The following is a 25,892-nucleotide window of genomic DNA, read 5'->3' on the forward strand; positions in this document are numbered from 1 at the left end:
TTTGCAGTGTGAAAAACAGTGTGGAGCCAAGTGTTGGCTCGAATTTAGCTGCAAGAACAAAACTATCCAACAATGGTGTGAGCAATGAGAATTAATTTATGTAATTGTTCAGTTGCACAACCTTTCCTTGCTCACAGATTAGCCTAATTTGGGGTTGTGAGGGGTCAAAATGACAAATTTGTGTTTTAGCTGAAATGCAAATGAGTTATGGGCATTGTCGGCAAGGCCAGCATTTGTTGCCCATCCCTAATTGTCCATGGGCCATTTCAGAGGGCAGTTGGGTCAACCATTTTTCTATGGGTCTGGAGTCACGCTTTAGCCAGAACAAGTAACAATGGCAGATCTCCTTCCCTAAAGGACATTAATGATCCAGATGGGATATTACAATAATTGAAGATAGACTTATAGTAACCATTACTGAGATGAGCTTTACATTCCAGATTTATTAAATAAATATCCCAGTGCATGAGCCTGTCTTTCTCAATTACTAGTCCAGCAACATTGCCCCTATAGCACTGTCTCCAAGATTGGGTACATGTTTGTGATGATCTTTGTTCTCGTTTCACTTGGAGCTATTTGGAACAATAAAAATTACACACAATTCAAAGACATAATCCAACCTCAAGTGCATTTCACAGCCTTAAAACTAATAGTCTTGTTTATATTTTGGGATTTGTGGATTGTTCTTTGATGTACATCCTCTTTGGCTATGGAATGATAAAACAGTATAACACAGGATGAGATTATTCAGCCCATCAAGTTTGTTTCCAATGTACTGGCACAATCTCCTATTCCAAGCATTTTAGATAATAAATATGTAACACTTATGTTGTGGAAGAAGAGTTTTAAAATGTTTTTTTTTCTTTTGAGTTCATGAAGCCAAATGATTTATGCTTTTTCTAGGCGGTTTAAGCAAACAGCAAGATGTCCACTTGTGTTCATCCTTTCTGATAGTGTGAGTGGAAACAGCAGCCACCGCTTACTCTTCCCTAAAGATATCCAGGAGGAATTGGGTATCTTTAATATCAGGCAAGTACTAATAAAGCTGCTAATGACACATTTGTTTAGGTGAAGTATATACACTTTTTATCTTTATACTTTTTAAAACAGTAGAAATAATAATACATTAAAATCAGCACGTTGTGATCTGAAGTTTAAAAAAAATTTAAATAATTTAAATCTCATTGTTCATAGAAATGATTGGCAAATTCTAATATGCTGATCAGCAACAGTAAGTTAATAGTTACAAAGTCCCATTTGTTACTATGAAAGGAAGCAATTTTCTCTCCTGCTTATCATCACTGCTGATTGGATAGTGTTTCACTTTTGATGGCAATCTTCCAAGAGTCTTTCCCACATCTCACTTCTTCATGTGTGGCCTTGACAATGGTGTCGGCAGGCTGACCAACTGTGAAAAGCATTGCAGCCAAGTCTGTCACCATATGAGCCGGAGTATGGCCCCTCAAGTCTACTCTGTCATCGTCGTCCAGTACCTCCCCGGAGCGGAGAAGCTACGACATCTTCTCCGGAGTCTTCAACATACCATTGATGAAGACGAACATCTCGCCAGGGCTATCCCCACACCCCCACTTCTTGCTTTCAGACAACCACACAACCTCGAACAGACCATTGTTCGCAGCAAACTACCCAGCCTTCAGGAGAACAGTGACCACAATACCACACAACCCTGCCACAGCAACCTCTGCAAGACATGCCGGATCATCAACATGGATACCATCATCACACGTGAGAATACCATCCACCAGGTACATGGTAAATACTCTTGCAACTCGGCCAACATTGTCTACCTGATACGTTGCAAGAAAGGATGTCCTGAAGCATGGTACGTTGGGGAGACCATGCAGACGCTACGACAACGGATGAATGAACATCGCTCGACAGTCACCAGGCAAGACTGTTCCCTTCCTGTTGGCGAACACTTCAGTGGTCACGGGCATTCAGCCTCTGACCTTCGGGTAAGCATTCTCCAAGGTGGCCTTCACAACACACGACAGCGCAGAGTCGCTGAACAGAGACTGATAGCCAAGTTCCGCACACATGAGGACGGTCTCAACAGGGATCTTGGGTTCATGTCGCACTATCTGTAACCCCCGTGACTTGCCTGGGTTTGCAAAACCTCACTTACTGTACTGTCTGGAGACAATACACATCTCTTTAACCTGTGATCAGTGCTCCTTCCACTCACATTATCAGCCACTTCAGGTCTTGAACAGCAGGTTAGTTGTAAGGATTCGCATTCTAATCAGTAATCTCTAAACTGTCTGTGCTTTATATGCTCTGTCTGAGGCCAGAACTCTCCATTCACCTGACGAAGGGGCTAACCCCGAAAGCTTGTGAGTATATTATCAAATAAATAGGCTGGACTAAAACCTGGTGTTGTCAGACTTTTTACTACATTCATTACAATCACAGCTGATCTTATGCCTCAATTCCCTGTACCATTCATTTTTTTTCCCCCAAGAGGAAAATATTTTTGAAAATTTTGGATAATTTCTTGAAGTGCTTCTCACTGTTCGCTTCCATTCTAGTTGAGGTCCCACTAATTAACAACCTGACAACTTGAAAACGCCCTGCCATCTGTTAACCAATCCTCTGTCCATGCTAATGTATTATCCCCTTCCCCCAACAGCTCTGTGAGCACTTGTCGTGCCTATTAACCTATTTTTGTGACACCTTACATATTCTAACTCTGCTTCATATATCACATTGGCCGCTTTCTCAAAAAAAACTAACTTTGCCAAACATGATTTCCCTTTCATAAAATCATATCATATTTTATTGGCAGTGGTTAGCGCTGTGCCTCACAGTACGCCAGGGACCCAGATTCGATTCCTTGGAGCTTGCACGTTCTCTGCATAGGATTCCCCCAGGTACTCTGGTTTCCTCCCACAGTCCGAAAGACTTGCTGTTTAGGTGCAGTGGCCATGTTAAATTCTCCCTCATGTACCCAAACAGGCAACGGAGTGTGGTGACTAGGGGATTTTCACAGTAATTTCATTGCAGTGTTAATGTAAGCCTACTTGTGACACTAATAAATAAATTTAACTACATGTGTTCATTCCTCATGATAGTTTCCCCTGTCTGTGCCTCTGAAGTACCAGTGTTTACATTAGCTACTCCTCTCTTTTATATACTTGGAAAAGCTTTTACGATCTGTTTTTAGTTTCCTGTGTTTGGTACTCAAATAATTTTTTTTCTCCTTTTTTCATGTCTCGTAGATTTCTAAAATTCTATCAATCTTGCTACTGTTCTTCCAAACATCATCAGCCTCTTATTTTAATCAAATAATCTCCTTTGTAAACCATGGATCAATCTTTCTCAATGAATTTCTGTTTTTTTTAATGGAAAGAATTCTGAATCATTTCTTTAAACACTTCCCACTGTTTATTTGATGCTATTTACTCAATCAACTGCAGCCAGCTTACCCCCTCCAATTTGACCGCCTTTTCATCCGATGTCAATTTATGCGCTTCAATAGTATTCAAGATCACAAGCAGCAAATTCCTGATTTTTTTTTTTCTGTCATCCCTCCCTCTCTCTCTCTCTCTCTCTCTTTCTCTTTCTGAGGTCAGTTCTGTCACCTTCGTTTGTTATTAATGACTATAATTAGTTTGTTTAGCCTTGACCAGGGATAGAACCCTGCAAACTGCTGATCTGCATGGTTCAGTCACACTTAATAAAAAGACATGAGGAGAGCCATCAAATGTCTTTTCGTTGAAGTAAACCTTGTTGCATACAGAAAGCTGACAAAATTGGCAAGTGGCATGGTGGCACAGTGGTTAGCACTACTGCCTCACAGTGCCAGAGACCCAGGTTTGATTCTGACCTCAGGTCACTGACTGTGTGGAGTTTGCATGTTCTCCCCGTGTCTGTGTGCGTTTCCTCTGGGTGCTCCAGTTTCCTTCCACACTCCAAAGCTGTGCAGGTAAGGTTGATTAGTCATGATAAATTGCCCCTCAGTGTCAGGGGGACTAGAAGGGTGAATATGGAGGGTTACAGCAGTAGGACTTGGATGGCATTGATATCAGTGCAGTTTTGATGAGCCAAATGGCCTCCTCCTGCACTGTGGATACTATGAAGATTTTCTGTTTAATTTCCACATTGCCATAATCTATTGAAGTAAACATATTCCTTTTATCTTGTCTGACAGTTTTAATCCTGTGGCTCCTACAAACATGTTGAAAGTTTTAAATAGGATAGCTTCTCAAGAGGCCAGTAAGGTAAGTGCTTTTTTAACTCAAAGAACTAAGTTTTTGAGTTTGCTCCCTTTTTTCTCTGAAAATAATTATTTTGGAATGTTTCTTTAAATGTGTGCAGTGCTCTAATTCTTATGAATTTTGGTGGCAAGTGTTGGCAGATATTTGACTGTGGGCAGCATTGGCATGCCAAACCATCCCCATAGAATTCAAAAAATGCCTTTTTACACCAAGTGTTACTGGATAGTTACTGAAAGCAGAGCCTTCTGCAGCTTGTTACAAAATAACTTGTAGAAGAAAGAAATCTTAATATTGGAAGTTGGCATGGTTTCTTACTTCCACACAGCATTTTGTCCACTTCATAGTCCACAATGTTTTCCCTAAACTTGGATTTCCAACCCCACCACCACCACCACCCCCCCTCCTCCCCCTCACCGAGCATCGCTGGCCAGCCAACATTTATTGCCCATCCCTAGTTGCCTGAGAGCAATTGAGAGTCAACCACATTGCTGTGGCTGTGGAGTCACATGTAGGCCAGACCAGGTAAAGATGGCCGATTTCCTTCCCTAAAGGACATTAATGAACCAGATGGGTTTTTCCAACAATTGACAATGGTTACATGGTCGTCAGTAGATTCAATAAATAACATCTGGAATTAAGAATCTACTGACGACCATGTAACCATTGTCAATTGTTGGAAAAACCCATCTGGTTCATTAATGTCCTTTAGGGAAGGAAATCGGCCATCTTTACCTGGTCTGGCCTACATGTGACTCCACAGCCACAGCAATGTGGTTGACTCTCAATTGCTCTCAGGCAACTAGGAATGGGCAATAAATTCCACCATCCTGTGGCAAGATTTGAACCCAGGTTCTCAAAGCATGAGTTTCTGGATTAATAGTCTAGTGATAATACCACTCAGCCATTGACCGCAATTCGTCCGCATGTAAAACTTAGCAAGATCACTGAATAGCGATTAAGGTTCCCTCAGTGGCATGAGTTAATGAATTCTGTTTGTGGCTTGAGCACTGAAATCATCTAACTGAGTGAAAAATGGTGATTGAACTTCATCTACCTGTATAGCTTTGTATCATCTGCATTTGCAGCATCTGCACTTGCTCACAACATCATTAGCAGAGAAAGTGTTCCAATGGAACTCCTAAATCTGGCACAGCTGGTTAGGAGCACAGTAAAAATTGTTGGATGTTGTGCCTGATTCCAAAATTAAATTTCATATCTTATGAGACACAGAACCTAAGGCTGTCAAGGGCTACTTCCCACCTGATCTCAATTTCCTAGCCAGTAGGGAGGGGTCCTGAACTGGGCAGGAAACCCAATGGGCTGGCCTGCTTAGACCTCAAATATGAGACATAGGGTGCCGGGAAAGGTGAAGGTTGGGGATCTCCCTCACTAGCTCCCTTTCCATAACAGCCCCCCCGCCCCCAACTATTACCAGCCAATCAACTTTTACCCCCTTTACGGGGTGATCCTTTCTCACCATCAGGGTCCCTAGTCCTGGACCTCCACCACCACAGCACCATCACACTTACCACCATCCTGGCTCTCAGACTGAGGATCTTGAGGCTGGCAGCTTTCTGAGATGGGACTCCCTGAGTCAGGAATGAATTCCAGCCTCTCAAGCCCATTCATGGTTTTATTTGATTTATAAGTGTCACATGTATTAGTATACAGTGAAAAGTATTATTTCTTGCGCACTATACAGACAAAGCATACCACATGTAGAGAAGGAAAAGAGGGGGTGCAAAATGTAATGTTGCAGTCATAGCTAGAGTGTTGAGAAAGATTAACTTAGTACGAGGGAGGCCCATTCAAAAGTCTGATGGTGGCTGGGAAGAAGCTGTTCCTGAGTCAGTCGGTATGTGACCTCGGACTTTTCTTCAGAATGTTCCTGAGAACATTAAATAGCTGCAGGGCACCTGGATACATTTCTCTACTGAACCTTTGGGTGGTGGGGCAGGAAACCTAGCTATCCACTTAAAAAAAAAAATTCTCAAGATACCACTCTTAAATATATCAATTAATATTTTTAAAGCAAAATTTTAGAATAAACTATTTTGAATGCTGCCTCTTTTTTGTGCAGGTTCATGAGATTTTGAATTCAGAAATGTGCAAATAGATTTGTGGTGTAACTCTGAGTGACAGGGCAGGTACAACTTTGCATCTATTTACTTATTGCACCCAAAGTGGAAACTAGCCCATCATGAATGGGTGGCACAATGGTTAGCACCGCTTTGATTGGACTGAACAGACTCTCTATCAATGTCAGTGGAAATAACTTCAGATGGTCACAGAAAATATCTGCTCAAGTTTTTCTTGTGTAATCATTCAGTATTGTAACATTTGACAAGTCAGACTCTATGCTTTTGAGGCATTTTGATTGAAAACACCTTCCTTTATACTTAATCTTTGTACAAAAATAATCTGAAAACAAATAATTTAGTTAGGTATGAGTAATAGTGAACTTTCAGTTTCTGAACCAAGTGACAAAGCAAGTTCAAATGCTCATAGAATTCTTGAAATGTATCTAGAGCAAAATTTATGCTGAGGGTTTACATTGACCTAATCAGGCCACACTTGGAAGTGCTAAATTCAGTCTGGGTACCATATCTTAGAACAAAGAAAATTACAGCCCTGGAACACAGCCTTCAGCCCTTTGAACCTGTACTGATCATGCTGCCTGATTGAACTAAAACCCCTATCCTCACGGGGACCATATCCCTCTATTCCCATCCTATTCATGTATTTGTCAAAATGCCCCTTAAATTACTATCGTATCCGCTTCCACTACCTCCCCCGGCAGCAAGTTCCAGGCACTCCCCACCACCAATGATATATTGGTGTAGGTACAGAGAAGAACAGATCCGATTCCAAATTTAACAGATTTACGCGCTGAGGAGAAAAATAGGACTAATCTATGAGCAATAAATCTATATCTCTGATCAAAACTTCTTTTGTGACTACCTGTATGAGTTTCACACAGGCTTCTTGTCAATATGTTGTTAGAATTACATTTTGCATATCCTTCTCAACTCTGCCTCAATAATCATTATCTTGAACTTGTGTTTGCAATGTCAATATATTTTACAAAATGGATATGTTGTGCTCAATTATATGTTGGTATGCAGCTAATGTTATATGATCCGCTCCACATATTGATGTCAACCAGCCCTTTTGTTTTTGCAAAAAATAGGAACAGTTAATTAGTTTGCTTTATACCCTGCTATATAGAACAATGGGAAGACTATTGTTCCAGACAGGACTGTATTGGAGATGCTCTGTAAGGGCAGCGCAGGAGATATAAGAACAGCAATAAACAGCCTCCAGTTTACTTCTGTGAAAGGTAATTTAGTTAAATTAATTTTGTGATAAGAATTACTGCTTCTTAACAATGCAGAATTAGTAAATTAATGCTTTAGTATTTGGGACAATGCTTTGCATTCATCATGGATTTTGGAAACCAGCATATTGTAAGCAGTGCTCCATGTCGTTACTGTGTGCCTAAACTGGACCAGATACTGGGCAAGATGACAGCTCAGTGACTATCACTGCTGTGCAGACACATGGATTTGGGCTGGTGTCTGTGGGAGTTTGCGCATTCTCCCCGTGCTTGCATGGTTTTCTCCGGGTCCTCCGGTTTCCTCCCACACCCCAAAGATGTGCTGTTAGGCTGATTGGCAGTAATAAATTGTCCCTAAATCAGTTTCCCTCAATCTGGATGGCCATAAAACATTAGACAAGGGTCGTGGGTGGAGAGGGGGACTGGTGGTGTTGAGATGGCGGTGCGAGCTCGTTGGGCTGAAGGGCCTGTTTCCCAGGCTGTTTTTTTTTGTTCTTTGTTCTTAATTAGGAGCTGGATTTTATGAATGCTGTGGTCCCTGCCTCCAACCTCGGGGTTACCATAATTGATAGGCCTATGATAGACAGGAGGAAGAACTTCCAATCCTTTGGGGACAGGAAGTTCTGCCTTGTGGTCTGCTGGACAATGAGGCCAGGGGGCAGGGGTAAGTGATGGGCAGATCACCCATTTGGTCTTCCCCCAGCTTGGGGGGCTGTACTATCCAGCCCAAAATAGATTGTAGTGAACCTAGATGTTTTAGTTGTGGAATTTTTTTTTAAATGAAATTGGCAATTTCCCATTGAAAGTTGAGAGCAAGTGTAGTCTTCAAGTGATGTGAAGCTGGCAAGGGATGGGACCAGGGTGCACAGATGTAGTTCAGCCTCTCTTTTAAAGTCATGCATTCTACTTTTGTTTTTAGTCAATATTTTATTTCCACCAAAACTTAAGGCATTTTGGTAAGTACAGGTAGAGTTGGTTGGAGCACAGGCACAGTGCAGGTTGAAGAACTAAAGTTGCAAAAATCAGGTGCTACAACAAATGTAGGCAAGGGTTGTAATTAGTAGATGACATGTTAACGTAGACAGTTTCCATTCTCCTGTGGCAGTGATGTGAATGGTACAATTTGTTTCAGCTTACCTGAGCTAGGAAGCATAAGAGTAAATCAGTTCTGCTTCTGATCTTCACAATCATACCTGCTACAAAGGTATCTAGGAATTGAATGAGCTGTGACTGTTTCCACAGTCAAATAGGCTGCCTATCTTCATATTTGAAGTTCGATGACTGCTTGAGTTCCTGTTAAGATGGAAAAGTAGAAAAATTGGAATGATTATAATGTAGCGTCGATTGTTATATGATTGTAACGTGACTCATTCCAGTCTTGAACTCGCTGTAAACTCCACCACTTCAAATTGTTTATATAAAACCTTAAACATGTTCCACATTTTAGGTTTAAGATACTTGTGTACAATAGACTTTAAAGTGATGATACCATTGTTTTAATTGGTTACATTCCATATAATGATTTCTTTAGATTTGTACTGCAGCATATTCCATAACTGCAGTATCTCTATGTATGTATGCGTGCACGTTAACAAGGCAATCTTCTGACAACTCAGGTTGCCCAGTGGAACAATATCAGACACAGAACCATAAAGGAAAACCTTTACTCAAAGTGGGCAAATCTTCAAGAGGAAAGCATAAAGAAAAATCTTCAAAGACAAATGAAAAGGGAGGAGACCTGACCACCATTGGAAGCAAGGACCAATCTCTTTTCCTGTTTCGAGCACTGGGAAAAATAATTTATTGTAAACGTAAGTTGAACAAATTTTATGACAGATCTGTTTGAATGGTTCAGTTTGCAGTATATTCATTATCTAGTTATGAAGTTTAGTCTACAAATCTTACAATATAGAATCCACAATCCCTGTGCATGTGGAGGCCATTCAGCCCATGGAGTTTGCACAGATTCTCTGAAAGAGTATCTTACCCAGGCCTATCCTCCAGCTGAAACCCCAAGCATTTACCATGGCTAATCAACCTAACCCACACATCTTTTGGACTGTGGGAAGAAACTGGAGCAACCAGAGGAAATCCATACCAACACTGTGCAAACTCCACACTGACAGGCACCCAAGGCCAGAATCAAAGCCTGGTACATGGCACTGAGAGGCACCAATGCTAACCATTGTTCCCCCCCCAACCACCACCACCCACTATGTTTGTGGATTTTCTGTGGTGTTGTTACCGGTAAAGATTTTTTTAAATGTAAGATTTGTGTAGTTATGCAGTTGTGCACAATGTATTCATTTCATTGAATTAGATTTGTATTCGCTTTCAGGATCCCACAGTTTAATTGAGCATGTCAAAAGAGAAAACGCTGGAAAATCTCAGCCAATCTGGCAGCATCTGTAAGGAGAGAAAATAGCTGCCGTTACAAGTCCAGATGATTCTTTGTCAAAGCTGGACAAAGTTCAAGTCCAGATGACCCTTTTCCAGCTTTTTCTCTTTTGGTTTCAGATTCCAGCATCTGCAGTAATTTGCTTATATTTAATCAGGCATATCCTGAGGTGAATTAATGACTAGTTGGTTTCTTCAAGAGTCAGTAAAGATTAACTGAAGTATTGTTTATATTTATAACTGTATGACGTGCGATGGACACAATATTTTATCTACCTGACATAAAATAGTATGATTAATTTGCACTGTGTGTCAGACTGAAATTACTATGTTATGTTTTGAAGAATTTTACGCAAGGAGCAGTCAGGTAACACAACATCTGCATTTATGAAATAAATTTCTCTTCTTTTGCAATAATAAAGAAAAGTTATTAATTTAGAACAGAAAACAATATGCCCCACTCCCCCAGACCCTCACCAACAATTATCCACAAGCAAATCTAGCTTCTGGTCCCAAGCTTCAATAGCAATTGACTCTGACTTTGAATAAAGTTAAAGTCCATCAGAGTTGATACCCTTAAAGAACACAACCTCACCTTGGTGTCAGAATAATGTACTATATTACTTCAGTGCAGCAATCAGGACTGACACTCTGGTGCATTACTAACAGAGTGCTACACTTTTGATGCTGTTTTTCCGATGAGGCATTAAACCAAGGTCCCTCTGCCTGGGCAGGTAGATATAAAAGATGCCATAGCATTATCTTAACAATGAACAGGGAAGTTATCTCCAGTGTCCCAGCTAATATTTAATCCCTCAATTAACACAATTAAAACAGATTATCTGGCCATTATCACATTGCCTTTTTTTATGGGAGTTTGAGTGAAAATTGATTGCTGTATTTCCTACATTACAACAGTGACTATACTGCAAAAGTACTTGGTTGTAAGGCACTTTGAGTCTCTGGTGGTCATGAAAAAGCTCGCTAAATGCAATTTTTTAAAAACTCAGTTTATTATTTCTAATGACCCTCAGTTTTTTTGATTTGCTAATTTGGATTCATGTGGTCTGGATCAGAACTTTTGATTTTAGATTGTTCAGCCTATTTTTTTTTACAAGCTAATAAGTCTGCTATATATTTTTAGCATTTTCTGTTTATCTCTACGTATTTCTGATACTTTGCGATGAGCTTATTGGTTTTGTGTTTAGACAGTATCATTTTCCATATGTCACCATTAGGGGGTGGTGTTTGATGAAAATATGAGATTATTTTCACATAACTCCTTCAAAAACAGCTTGCATTGAAAGAACAGCATCCAGAGTTGCTTCACAGAATTATAATTACAAATGGATGCTGAGGCAAATATCAGGCCAGATCATGAATAGTCCTTTAAGGAGGAGAGCCAGAGATTAATGAGAGGTTGAAGGATCAAAATCCACATCATGAAGCCCAGATGGAAGAAGGCACAGACATCAATAGTAGAGTGAGAGAATGAGGATGCACAAGAGGCCAGAATTCGTGGAGCAGAAAGTTCTGGCAAGGTTGTAACCTGTTAAAGGTGGTCATATCATATATTAAGCTGATCTTTCTCTTCACTCTAGCTGTACCTGCAGCGCTACATTCTGCACCCTATCCTTTCCCTCTCACCTATGTACTCCATGAATGGCATGTTTCACCTGTATAGCGTACAAGAAACTATACTTTCCACTACATGTGACAATAGTGAATCAAGTTGAAGGGGCAAGGCCATGAAGAAATTTGAATGCCAGAATGAGAGGTTTGAATTGGATACAAGGGACCAAGAGCCAATTGTAGGTTAGAAAACACAAAAAGTGATGAGTAAGTGTAACATGGTGCAAAATACGATATAGGCAGTAATGTCTTTCATGAGCTGAGTTTAGCATGAAAGATAAGAAGCTGACCAAGTGAGCATTGCAATAGTTGACCATAGAATTGACAAAATTACGTATGAGTTTCATTTGTAGACTGAAGGAAGGACGGAGGTGAATGATATGCAGATGGTCTTTTCTGGAGAAGATATGGGGTTTGCAACTCAGCTTGGGGAGAATGGGACAATTGTGAATAATGCAGGTTAGGCTGAGATAGTGAACAGGGATGGGGGACTAAATTTAACAAAGGCTGAGTTGTGATAGAGTTACCAATAAGGATGCAATTCTCCCAACCTTCCTGTGCCAAGTTTGGTGGTGGATGCACACCACTTGATGAATAAAAGAAGTTGGGGGGTGGTGGTGAGTGAGCAGGCAATATGAAAGGAGGCCTGTGCAAAAGGCAGGGAGTACAGAGAGGGCTGATGGCAGGCATAAGGACAAGGAGGTAGATGAAGAAGACAAACAATGGAAGGGAGTGAGAAGACTGAGGGAGGGAAGCTAGACCCCAACAAGCCTGCATGGAAAGCTCACAAACAAGAGGGTCAGACAAATAGCTGATTGTTTATGGAAGGAGATGGGTGTAGACTCGAGAGGCAGTGGAAAGAAGTCCAAATGGGGCATGATCACCTCTCAGGTGATGCGTTGGGAAAGTGGTTGAATCGTGGAATAGTCTTGTGGTTGCAATCCCTTCAGATTGCTGACATCCCGTACGGTCTGGTGAAGACAGCCGGACTGGAGAGAGCGAAAGGAATGTGTTCCACTGGAATTAAAAATGGTGCCAGGATCTTTGAATCTGATCAGCTGAGGGAAGGCGGACCAACCAGTTCCTGACCTGGTCAGAGGGGTTCACCGAGGTTCCAAGTGTGGAATCCCACCATTGTGGTCGGTGAAACAAGTGCTCCAGAGCCGCCCACCACCACAGAGTCTCAAGTTCAGAGAATTCTACCCAATGGTTTGAATTTTACTCTGGATAGAGAATGAAGTAAAATGGCACTGGCATTCTCTGAGTGAAGATTACAGGGAAATTATCTTCTGCAGAAAAATGCAGAAAAAACTTTTTCCCTTTGAATCATTGGGAACATTGATCTAATATGTGTAAACTATCAACTTGCTATTATAAAATTTGTCTAATAAAATAATTTTTTGTGATTTGTATATAATGTGTAGCATATTGATTTATAGTTTAATTATTTTGGCCTATAATTTACAGTGCATTTCATTAAAGACATAACACAATAAAACCTTTGCATTCTATAGCAGCTTTCATGGGGTAAAATATCCCAAGATGTTTCACAAGAGCGTAGATGTCACTTTTTCCCTTTCTTTTCATGAAATACTTCCCCATGTATCTCCTTTAAACTCTGCCGCCGCCGCCCCCCCCCCCCCATCCCTTGAACCTGTAACCCCTGGTAATTGACACTTCCACTCTTGGAAAAAGCCTCTGACTATCCACCCTGTCTATGCCTGTCATAATTTTGTAGACCTCTATCTGGTCTCCCCTCAGCCTCCGTCTTTCCAGAGAAAACAATCCAAGTTTATTCACCTTCTTCTCATAGTCAACATTACTTGAGACCAAGCAACATCCTGATGAATCTTCTTTGCACTCTCTCCAAAGCTTCCATGTCCTTCCATTTAGTGTGGCAACCAGAACTGCGTGCAATACTCCAAATGCAGTCTAACCAAGGTTTTATATAGCTGCAACATGATTTCCCAACTGTTGTGGTCAATGCCCTGGCTGATGAAGGCAGAATGCCATATGTCATCTTCATCACCTTCACCACTTCCATTGCCACTTTTAGGGAACTATGGCCTGCAAGTCCAGATCCCTCCATGTTAATGTTCCTAAGGGTTCTGCAATTACAGAATAATTCACATCTAAATTTGATCCTCCAAAATGCATCATCTCACATTTGTCCAGATTAAACTCCATCTGCCATTTCTGTGTCCAAGTCTGCAATCTACCTAAATCTTGCTGTGTCTTCTGACAATCCCTGGCATTATCAGCAACTCTGCCCATCTTTGTGTCATCCTCAAATTTCCTGAAAGCTAGAGTTTGGGGCAAAGACAACTGGAGGCAAGACTAACAATTGCAGAATGATGAAAACTAGGCATGTGTAAGAAGCTATAATTAGAAGAGTGTGGAAGTCCTGAAGGATTGTAGGGCAGAAAATATAGGGAAGGCAAGTCCATGGAAGGACTTGAAAACAGGTTACGAATGTTTAAATTGGGGCGTTGCTGGACCTGAAGCCAGTGTAGATCAGTGAGCACAGGGATTTTGGGTAAATTAATTTTGATGCAAGTTCAGATAGTGACGAGGGAACAAATGATGATAATCAGGTTACATTTAAAATAAATGAGGATGATTGACTGATTAAATGTACGTGTATTTAAAATCTCTGCACACATGAAGTTTCTGTGCACTGCTGCAACTTATCCAAATATTTGTGTTCAGAATCTCGAGTTTTGAAATTCCTATCCCAATGCAATGTGTGAATAAAAAGTGATCTATCCTAAATAATGGGAATTTTATTTTTAAGGCGAGCTGCCTAATGACTTGAATTTGAATCCATTACCAATCCATTTATCTGAACATGAGAGAGATCCACTTCTGGTCAACCCTGAGGTAAGAATAATCATGGGGGATGGAGGGGGTGGGTACATGGCACTGGGCACTAATATTCATGTGCATAGTGTTATTTTTGTATTTGTCAATTCAAATCTTCACCATTGTCAGTTTCAGGTGTAGGCATTTAGGACAAGATTCTGTCTACGACTGTTCACCTTACAGAAAACCTGTAAGGAAGGACATAGACTTAAGTGAGAATAAATTGGTAAAATGAGTAAAATAATAGGTTAATATTTCATCAGTGTTTTTAAGCATATTTTATATTTGATTTGCGATTCAGGAGGTGGTCGAAAATTCACACATGTCTGAGGAACTGTTCAATCTTTATCTTCACCAAAATTATCTTGATTTCTTCGATGACATTGAGGATATTGTCCGGGCTAGTGACTATTTAAGTGACGCAGACTTCTTAACAGTAGATTGGAATGTAAGTAACAAACTGATATATCAGTAATTCGCTTGAGTAGCAAATCATTGTGATATTTGAAATGTGAGGGAGAGAGTTGTGCCCCTGTGTTTGTGTGCTGAGATCCAGTGTATGTATTCATTTATTATCCATAACAAGAGAAATAAATTTTAAGATTCTAAAAGAATTTTGGCAAGATTTTTGTGACCTCTTTAGTTGCCTTTTTAATGTCAGTTACTGAGACAGGCTTAATGAATTACTTATTGACTTTGGGGAAATAGTATATCTCTGCTGGGTTTTTTTTTCAAAAATGTAGTTTTTTTAATACACTTTTTTTTGTTTTCAAAACTCACAGTATAATCTTCCAAAATTGTGCAATTAACTATTGAATCAGACACAAAAAGTTGTGTGAAACCCAGCTGCCTTCACAGCCACCTTTTTGTGCTGGTTAAATGGCACTCTGCAAATATTAGCGAACATCTCAGCTGGCTGCAGGGGCAGGGCCTAAACGCAGCGGCAATGGGCACCCCCATCTCAGAGTTAAATTTAAACCAGCCCCCTGCCCCAACTAATGGATATTGCACCTCCTACCCTGCCCATTGGACATTGTTCCTGTTGTCCTTCAGTGGGCCTATTCACTGCCCCACCCCCAATACCCCCTCAATGAAGGAGTGTTGTGCTCCTGGCACTGCCCAGGTGTGCCCCTCAATCCCCAGGCCTTCAGGCACCTCCAAACCCCCAGCATGGTCATCGCGACTCATTTTCATTTTTGAAGCCCATTAATTAGATTAAAATGTATTTAAATTTATGGAAATTAGGTTCAAGCTCTGTGGGCATGAAGCTGATTACATCACCAGCAGGGCTGGGGAAGATCTCAAAACAGATCTCATCAGCGCAAATCCTGTTTTTAGCCACTAGATCATGGCCCTAATGTTTAAATTAACTTTTTCAAATCATATTTCTCCCAAAAAATATTAACAAAAAATCCTAAAACATCACAAGAAACAACTTTGTTTCCCAATTGTTTACCAACTAGTGACACCTTAAGAAAGATATGAAGTCTTTGGAGAAAGTACAGAAGATCAGGCGCAGACACCATGGGCCAAGTGGCTTCTTTCTGTGCCATAAACTTTCTATGGTTCAAAGAAATTTGCAGGACAAGTTGCAGGAATGAGGGATTAGTTATGGAGATAGACTGGAAAAGTTGAGGTTGGTCTCCTTCGAACGGAAAAGATTAAAGGGGTGATTTGGTAAAAATGTTTAAAATCAATAATGTTTAGTTGGAGTAAATAAAGAAAAGTTTTTCCCAGTGGTTGAATGGTGTGTAACCAGAGGGTACAAATTCAAGCTGATTTGTAAAAAGAACGGAGGCAACGTGCAGCAAACTATTGGGATTGAGAGCAGCTAAGTCCCCTGGGCCTGATGGCGTGCATCCTAATGTATGAAAAGATGGGGATGGCACAGTAGCACAGTGGTTAGCACTGCTGCTTCAATTTCCAGCATGGATCACTCTGTGTGTGGAGTTTGCACATTTTCCTCATGTCTGCATGGGTTTCCTCCTAGCTGCTCCGGTTTCCTCCCACATTCTGAAAGATGTGCTGGTTAGATGCATTGACCTAAACAGGTGCCGGACTGTCGTGGCTAGGGGAATTTCACAGTAACTTCATTACAGTGTATAAGCTTTATTTGTGACTAATAAATAAAATTTAACTTTAAAACTTTAAGTGGCAGCAGAGATAGTGGATTCATTGATTATTTCAAAATTCCCTAGACACAGGAAAGGGTCCAATGGATTGAAAAAATGCTCATGTAACACACCCTTATTCAAAAAGGGACGGAGGCAAAATGTGGAAAATCACAGACCGGTTAGCTCAACATCTGTTGTTGGCAAAGCATTGGAATCAGTTATCAAGGAAACAATATCAGGACATTTGGAAAGTCAAAATACTATCCATCAGAGTCAGCATGGTTTTACGAAAGGCAAATCTTATTTGACTAATTTGCTCGAATTCTTTGAAGACATAACAAACAAAGTGGATAATGGGGATCATGTAGATGTTGTATACAAAAACAAAGAACAACCCAGCACGGGAAACAGGCCCTTCGGCCCAACGAGCCCGCACCGCCGCATCACCCTACACCTATTCTACCCTGCGTGTCTACGAATGGAACCCCTAACTTAGCCAGATTCAGGGGAGAATAGTGTCAATTTAGTAAACCAATCAGCCTAAGAGCACATCTTTGGGGTGTGGGAGGAAACCAGAGCGCCCGGAGGAAACCCACGCAACCACAGGGAGAATGCACAAACTCCCACAGACACGGGCCCAAATCCATGTATCTGCACAGCCAGCAGTGCTAGTCACCGAGCTGTTGCAGCGCCCGTCTACCAGTCCAGGATCAAGCACACACACCGACACGAAGTACTAGGCCACTCCCAGAACCTCCCAAGAGCAGCCCACGCACGACCCACCGTGTGCATGCCCCTCGTTTGACAACGAGGTGGACCTCCACCTGCGGAATAAAAATATCTGGACTTTTGGAAGGCGTTTGATAAGGTGCCGCACAAAAGGTTAATTCACAAGGTTAGTTCACGTGGGATTAGGAGTGATTTATTAGCTTGGATAGGCGACTGTCTTCTGTCCATCAGCCAAAGTCAGGATAAATGAGTTTCTTTCTGGATGGCAAGTAGTAACTAATGGGTGCTGCAGGGTTTGGTTCTTGGGCTCCAGCTATTTACAATCTATATTAATGACTTGGATATTGGAACAGTAGGCTCTTTTAACCAAATTTGCAAACGACACAAAAATAAGTGGGACACTAAGTTGAAATGAGGAAGTAAGAATTTTACAAATGGATGTAGATAGATTAGGAGAGTGGACCAAAATGTGGCAGATGGTATTTAACATGGATAAGTATGAGGTTGTGCATTTTGGTCAGAAAAATGGGAAGGCGACTTATTATCTAAATGGAGAGAGACTTCAGGTGCTCCAGCGTAGAGGGATCTGGGTGTCCTCGTTCATGAGTCACAGAAAAATAGCATGCAAGTACAGCAGATAAAGAAAGCTAATGGAATGTTGGCATTTATGGCTAAAAGAATAGAATATAAAGGTAAGGAAGTGTTGCTGCAACTATATAAGGCATTGGTGAGGCCGCACCTGGAGTATTATGCACAGTTTTGGTCCCCGTGTTTGAGGAAAGATGCTGTGACATTGGAGACAGCTCAGCTCAGATGAGGTTCACTAGATTGATTCCAGAGATGAGGGGTTTGTCGAATGAAGAGAGATTGAATAGTTTAGGCCTATACTCTCTGGAATTTATAAGAATGAGGGGAGATCAAAATGAAATTTTCAAGATAATAATAAAGGGTATGGATAGGTAGACATGGAGCGGATGCTTCTGCTGGTTGGGCATTCTAGGGCGAGAGGTCATAGTCTTAGGATAAGGGGTGGCAAACTTAAAATAGATGTGAGGAGAAACTACTTCTCCCAAAGGGTTGTGAGTCTGTGGAATTCACTATCCCAAAGTGCAGTGGATGCTGGGACAGTAAGTAAATTTAAGGAAGAGTTAAACAGATTTTTAATTGGTCATGGATTGAAGGGTTATGAGGGGCAGGGAGAGGCAGGAAAATGGGGATGAGAAGCATATCAGCCATGATCGAATGGCAGAGTGGACTCGATCTGCTGAATAGTCCAATTCTGTTCCTGAATCTTATGAGGAAAAGCTTTGTATACAACAGGTGATTTGAATCAGGAGTGCACACTTCACATTTAATACTGGTCTTCAAAAGGGGATTGGATAAATATTTGAAGAAAATTGCAGGGTTATGGGAGAAGTGTGTGGTGAACGGGATTGCTTTGCAAAAGAGCTGTAGTATTTCTACAAAATTCTAATTTGTGCATAAATGCTGACAGTAATGTTCATGTTTATCTTGCACTAAGTTTTTTAATAACCTTTCTGTACATTCTATACAACTTTCTTAGCATCGTTCGACTATGCAGAAATATAGTGCATCAGTGGCTGCACGAGGATTGATTCATGCCAACAAAGCCCGAGCTCGGGCTAATTGTAAAGGAGGAGCTGGTTTCAAACCTTTACACAAGCCACAGTGGCTGTCGATCAGTAAAAAGGTATGATTGGAATTTGTTTGGCTGACTAGTTCAGATACTGATCAGCTGGGATAATTCTTCCGGGGATAAGAATAGTGCATCCCTTGTGGGAGAATGATTGACTGTTTTACTGCCAATATAGGCTTGTTGTGTTCTGCTCTCAAGAGCAAGAAGCATCTTGTATCTCCAGCAAACATGAGGCAGAATATCTGCAATATTTATTAGTTTCCGTTCTGGAAGAACGGCAGTGTTTGTCTAGCTCTTGTATCTCGTGATTTATTTTTGCCCCTGTATCTTGTATTTTAATTTCCACTTGAACATTTTTTTTGTAATTGAGACTCAGCTGATGCAAATAATGCACCTGTTAAAACACCCTCCTTTGATCAATTCCTTGGTTTTGTTACTTTGCATTGTGTATTTCAAAACTATAATTGAAACTTAAAAGTGTCTGTTTTTCTCTTGTTTCAGTATAAAGAAAACTGTCTTGCAGCCAAAGGATTTTTTTCACATTTCTGTTTGGCCCCATTTTGCCTTCAGACCCAGCTACTGCCATACCTGGCTCTACTGACAAACCCTATGAGAAACCAAGGTAAGAAGTAGAATATTAACAGTCGTTGACATTCATTTTTAATAATATGTTTGAAAGTGGGTCAGAACCAACAAGATGTGTCAGTTGCTGCAGGTGCGTATTTAGGGAAAATTGTGCAATTATTATTTTTAATTACCACTTGCAATTTCCACAACAAAATTTTCAAATGCAGGATACAAGTGATGAATGATCAATACAATGATCAATACAAGTGATGATACAAGATGATGAATGGGATGGATAGGATAGAGGTGGAGAGACTCTTCCCGCTCAAAAAAGACAGTAGGACTAGGGGGCACAGCCTCAAGATAAAGGGGAGGCGGTTTAGAACGGAGTTGAGGAGGAACTTCTTCACTCAAAGGGTGGTGAATCTCTGGAATTCTCTGCCCGTTGAAGTGGTGGAGGCTGCCTCGCTAAATATTTTTAAGAAGCGGGTTGATGGGTTCTTGATAAGAGAGGGGATTAAGGGTTATGGGGAGAGGGCGGGAAAGTGGAACTGAGCCACAACAGATCAGCCATGATCTTATTGAATGGCGGGGCAGGCTCGAAGGGCTAGATGGCCTACTCCTGCTCCTATTTCTTATGTTCTTATGTTCTAAGTGTTTTTGATTTGTGTTGCTCAATGTTGGCTTGCATAGATTATACTTAATGTTCAAGTTGAAACTTGCATGCAGTTCAAAGCGTTGAAAATAAACTTAAGACAGGATAAGACAATATCTTGCAACTAATTTCCTTGTGTATTGATTTCATAGTTGCAGATTCTACATTCTTCCACCTCACCTCTAAAGCAATTTGGAATTGGTACACTCAACAGTATGCTGAGTGTCACAATATTGTATTATTAAATAGAAAATTAATTGTGGGTAATGGTTCAAGTGGTAACTACAGGATAACTACAATTTTGTATGGGCAGAAAAGTTCACTTTTTTCAACTTTCACTTATCAAAAAGACCCCTTTGCACATATGAATGTGTTAATCCTTTAGTTTCTCTCCTCTGTTTTGTTACTGTGTTTGACCTAATATAAAAGGTGTTTTATTGCATTTCCCCTAAAGCTGGTTATCCTTGAGACTTAAAACAATTCTTAGGCCCCTTTCCACCTGGGCAGTTCTGAACTTCATAATAGACTTGCAGATTCATAGCCCCCACTCTGCCCCAGCTTCTTACCAGGCCGGTATTAAAACAGCTTCATCAGCGAAGTTTCTTTTGGGGTTGTGCAGCGGGGTTCCCCAAATCACTGGCTAATGTAAATGAGCACCCTATGATCTAGCATAGTGGTTCTTCCCTGGGCCCATGTTGCTGTTATCCAGTTTCTACCTAACGTCTTGAGAAATTATAGCAGAAAGCTGGAGAAGTAAAAACAAATAGTAAATTGCAATAAGATTGAGGAAGCTTATTCCTCGTAAGAATGATTGACTGCAGTTTTATGAAGTTACGGTTTCATCTGTGCTACATTTACAAATTCTTTTCTGATCTATGTACAGCCCAGATTAATTTTATCCAAGATGTGGGAAGATTTCCTTTCAAGAGATATTCTACTAGGTATGTTCAAATTTCCATCTTAAGCTGTTGTTACCCTTTTTAATCATTCCGTGTATTCTATCTTGGGGAAAAAAAACTTTAAATTGCACTTCCTTGGCTACAATCCTTTATTTGTATATAAGAAATTAGCAATGAATAAAATTGCAATGAACGTCGTTTATTTGCTTAACCTGAATGGGTAAAAATATGGGTGGCCGTTGTGGCACAGTGGTTAGCACTGCTGCCTCACAGCGCCAGGGACCCAGGTTCAATTCCTAGCTTGGGTCACTGTCTGTGCAGAATCTGCATGCTCTCCCTGTGTCTGCGTGGATTTCCTCTGGGTGCTCTGCTTTCCTCCCAGAGTCCACAGACGTGCTGCTTAGGTGCATGGCCATGCTAAATTCTCCCTCAGTGTACCCAAACAGGTGCCAGAGTGTTGCAACTAGGGGATTTTCACAGAAACTTCACTGCAATGTTAATGTAAACCTACTTGTGACACTAATAAATAAAATTTAACTTTATTTAGCTTTGTTTTAATTTCTAGCAGTTGGAAAGTTGATTGAGGATTCTGGATTTTCGTTGGGCCTTTCTGGAACTCTGATTTCTTTCTACTTTCTGGTTTAAAATACATTTCAGTTTAATTTAAAATTACAATGCAGAAAGGTACTTTTGAAAAGGGAGTGTTTTACTACTCTTATCATTAAGCCTTTACACATTATTATGTGTATACTTTGGAACTGGAAATATTGTCAAGAATATTGTTTGTTCAGTGTTGTTGTGTTGCACAGAGGTATATAGCAACAATCAGAGTCATGAATTGAAATCTATTGCAAACAGTTTTCAAAGTTGTAAGTGGGATTTGTACAGTGTATATGTTTTGAAGTTAAATTCTTTGGGCAGTACGAATCAATTTGGCCTGATTTTCCTGCACAATCTTCAAAGTTCTTACTGATGTGTGTAACAGGATTGGCGCCTGAATAATGCAGGCTCTCCTGCCTGGTATCCACCAGTGGATGTCTACAGCTAGTATGGCAGGTTGCTCCACATACCAAAGGTGGCTAAAAAGTGAAGTCAGTAATGGAACCAATAACATTAGCAGGAGTCCTGTAATCTAGGTAGGAGTTCTGATCTGCACCCTTACTTGTAACAGTGCATTAATTTGAAGAATGCAGAGCCTTGTAGCTTTAAACCTAATCAAAGTTGACACTTCAGTTAGGAAATGTTGTGTTGTATGAGGGACTGTACTTTCAAAAGATATTCAAATCAAGATTTTGTCTGCTAGCTCAGATACATGGAAAAGATTCCATTGCATGATTTCAGAAACAGCAGATTAATTGTTCTGATACATTAATTATCAAAAACAAGGTGCATAAATTGTGTGCCACAATGACAACAATGAGACTTCAAAGTAATTAATTGGCTGTGAAGCACTTTGACCTTGAAGTATGTCCATTTATTGTTTCTTGCCAGTTTATTATGGTACACTTTTGTGATGCAATTGAATTTCTCTATTGGTTTTATTTCTGTATTGCACTTTTTCTAAAAAACCTTCATTTATAATAAAGAAGATCTCCAGCAACAGAAAATGCTAAAGGCTACGTTGCTTTGTCCTTTTAATTGATCTTAACAGTTAGAATTTTTAAAAGGCGAGCAGTAGTTGCTATCGATGTTTGTCTCAACAGCAATTTAAAATCTGATTTCAGTGTTTATTTAACGCAATTAGATACTCTGGAGTTTAAGTAAAACAGCTTCACTTCAGCAACAGGATAAGGCATTCTTAATACTCCAGTCCTGGTAAAACAATTTATCCTCTGATCTGTTCATCAACAGCACTGTAGGCAATCTGTTCATAATGTATTGAAATATACATGGAATTGCATTTTGTCCATCACACCCCAGATTTCATATCTTTTTAATAGATGCAAAGCAAGCCAGTAATTTAACGCTAGATCTATCTACCCTGGAACAATTGTTCCAGTTTCTTCACCAAGCAATATTTTAAACTCCATTTAGCCTAAAGATGTAGTACAGGATATGAAATAAGCTGTTTTGACATATTTTTACTTCTAAGTTCTGAAGAAGAATCTCGTTGGACTCAAAATGTTGACTCGGTTTTGCTCTCCACGTTCTGTTTTGATGTCGTTCCTAACCTGGAACCTTCCCAAACTACAATTGAACTCTGACCCAAATCTCTGCTTATCAGTAGTTAGACTTAAAAATCCACAGTTCTTCTGCCTTAGCAGCAGACTAATGTTCTAGGCATCTTATTGTGAAGAACACCACAGGACATTTGCTGTCAAGTTGAAGTTCAAAGGACATTATTAAATCAGACCCAAACTAAGTGTGAGATCAAGGGGTTGTATTATGGAGCTGGACTGTTTCACCCCAGAAAAACAGTGGAGTGTAAACATTTGAAACTGAAAGTTACACACACTTAAGACTGAGATCTTTGGTTTTATTCTGAACCTGATCAGTAATGGGATCAATGTCAATATACAATTACACTGGGTCAAATCATCCAGTTAAGCGTTGCAAGTTAATTTGTCTGCTGTGGTTCCCTGTGCTTCTGAACTTTATAATGGTAACAGGCGAGTCATGAGGAAATGCTTATTAACTTTACCTTTGCATTAGCAATGATTCATTGTAAATGTTGTGATGTCTTACACAATGTGTGCATCAATTTATTTGGTTACAACATTCATGAATGGCTGTCACTTAACAATTTTGGGGATTTTCCAGGTTAACATTGGAAACTTTAACAGATAAGGACCCAGGTACTCTGGAGTTAGATAATGAAGAGGAAGAATGTTCCCAGCCTCAGCTATTAACACAAGACCAGACAACAGTAACCTCAGAGACCCAGACAAGCTGTTCGATCAGCACTGCAAGCCTGCCCGGTGGAGGAGACCTACCAAGTAGCCAACCACAGCCAACCATAACCCAATCTTCTCTAGAAGAGGAGGAGTTGATAATAGAGGAATATGATAGCAACTAAAGTGGAAATATGGCCCAAGTTAGGAGTCTATGAACATTTATTTTTAGATTACTAGAAATCTGGTTACATAATGGACTCAAAACAGTTTTCATTATTGAGTTTTGCTGGAACCACAGTAACCAGGAGCAGTTTCTGAAATTCTGTATATGAAAATAATGTTTGCTTGAGCACATCCAGATCCATGGAACTGTTGGAAATTGTTCCATATCTCTATTGCTTAGCACACTAAGAACTACTGAGACTTTGCAGTTTCTCTGAAAACTTGCTGGAATCATTTACTTCAGTTATTGTACCAAAGGAATCTTTGTTATGCAAACTGTGTACAGAAATTGATTTTGGCCATATAGTTTTGCTAAATGTTCACATGTATGCAAATTATTTTCTCAATTTTGTCTTCATTGATGTCATACATAACATTTGGCCTTAATTTTACTGAGCCTGTTTACCAATGGTGCTCTATATTAAAAGTTTATAGAATATTTGTTTTTGAAAACATAAAGCCTAGAAGTGAAGATGAAGATACTGAAACAAAATATAAATACTATTTATATTTATACTTAATGTTTTTGGTATAAAGGCCATAAACTCATTGTACAGCAATCTGAGCCTAAAAACACTGAATTATTTATGCTGTAATATGATGTATACTTATTAGTTGTAGAATTCACTGTTAGAGGTTCGTGGTACATAGGGTTGCTCCATTTTATAATTGCATTAAACCTTTTATTGAACTCAGCAATATTTGGTTTACTGTTTTCACTTTTTTGCAATAAGAAAACTAATTGTTTCCCATATGGTTGATCACTTTTAATAGTCAAGTCTAATCTTTGTTTGTGCTTTTATAAAATAAAATTGTTAACAAATGCAATTGTCCTCCACCTTTTCTACACATTTTTATGGTCAACATTTCAGGAACAAATTTAGATCATTTTCTTATTGTGAGCCTTCATGTACTTGATATACCCTGTAAGGGGTACTGTCCCATGATAAAATAGAACTAATAAGTTGACTAACTAACTTGGACAGTCCATCTGCAACAAATGTAATAGAATAGGTCTTTCCAATGTTTTTGGAAATAATGGACCATGTTGTTCCAAGCAACTTACTAACTCAAATGAAGATCTATCATATCAATGGTATAATCAGTTGCTCTCCAGAGAACCACTGGCTTATAGTAAGAAGTGGGGTTGCAGAACTTGATCTTTTAAATATTCTGTATTTTCCACCAATATTTCCCCCTACCCCATACAGCCATTTAAAATCCCATTTCTATCCAAACTTTGAAAGCCCCTGGGTGGCATTCTCCTGAAAATATTCTAAGTATTGAATTTGCATAAGAACTTTTTTTTTCAGCGGAAGTTTCAAAATGAATCTCCCACATCAGTGCACTGTAGAGTGCCTGCATGTGAATCATGCTGAAAAGCTGTGGGCAGAGCCTATTCCCATGGAAGAGGCTGGCAGCATAGCGCTGAGCAGGCCAATCTCTCATAGCGGAGATCAACACAAGTGCAGTGGCCTCTGTCTGCTGGCTTCCTGATTGCCAGTCCAACCACCCCCAAGTCTGGTCTCCTGGACATGTCCAGCTCAGCCTCGATATTCACCCCGTCCTTCACCTCAAGCAGGTTGCCCTGATGGCCAGCCCCCCAGAAAGAATGCTTTCCATGGTGCATCTGTAAAAGTTGGTGCGAGTTGTAGAGGACATGCCAAATTTCCTTAGTCTTCTGAGTAAGTAGAGGTATTAGTGGGCTTTCTTAACTATAGCATTGGCATGGAGGGACCAGGACAGGTT

At 40.1% G+C, this 25,892-nt stretch overlaps 1 protein-coding gene across 1 annotated transcript in view; it reads left to right on the top strand.

Annotated features, from left to right (window-relative positions):
- Nucleotides 1-24,967, top strand: part of rad17 (RAD17 checkpoint clamp loader component) — a 44,590-nt gene extending 19,623 nt beyond the window's left edge. Inside the window, exons 8-17 of the mRNA XM_080189221.1 lie at nucleotides 904-1,029; nucleotides 4,172-4,241; nucleotides 7,467-7,578; nucleotides 9,192-9,386; nucleotides 14,399-14,484; nucleotides 14,768-14,914; nucleotides 18,874-19,020; nucleotides 19,468-19,588; nucleotides 21,072-21,129; nucleotides 23,848-24,967. Of these exons, the coding sequence (XP_080045347.1) occupies nucleotides 904-1,029; nucleotides 4,172-4,241; nucleotides 7,467-7,578; nucleotides 9,192-9,386; nucleotides 14,399-14,484; nucleotides 14,768-14,914; nucleotides 18,874-19,020; nucleotides 19,468-19,588; nucleotides 21,072-21,129; nucleotides 23,848-24,103 (1,318 nt within the window). The 3' untranslated portion in view covers nucleotides 24,104-24,967. The remainder of the gene's footprint in view (nucleotides 1-903; nucleotides 1,030-4,171; nucleotides 4,242-7,466; nucleotides 7,579-9,191; nucleotides 9,387-14,398; nucleotides 14,485-14,767; nucleotides 14,915-18,873; nucleotides 19,021-19,467; nucleotides 19,589-21,071; nucleotides 21,130-23,847) is intronic.
- Nucleotides 24,968-25,892: the final 925 nt, after the last annotated feature.

The sequence above is a fragment of the Carcharhinus amblyrhynchos genome, chromosome 5 (genome assembly GCF_965287045.1).
Source record: "Carcharhinus amblyrhynchos chromosome 5, sCarAmb.v2.hapA, whole genome shotgun sequence".
NCBI classification, from domain to species: Eukaryota; Metazoa; Chordata; class Chondrichthyes; order Carcharhiniformes; family Carcharhinidae; genus Carcharhinus; species Carcharhinus amblyrhynchos.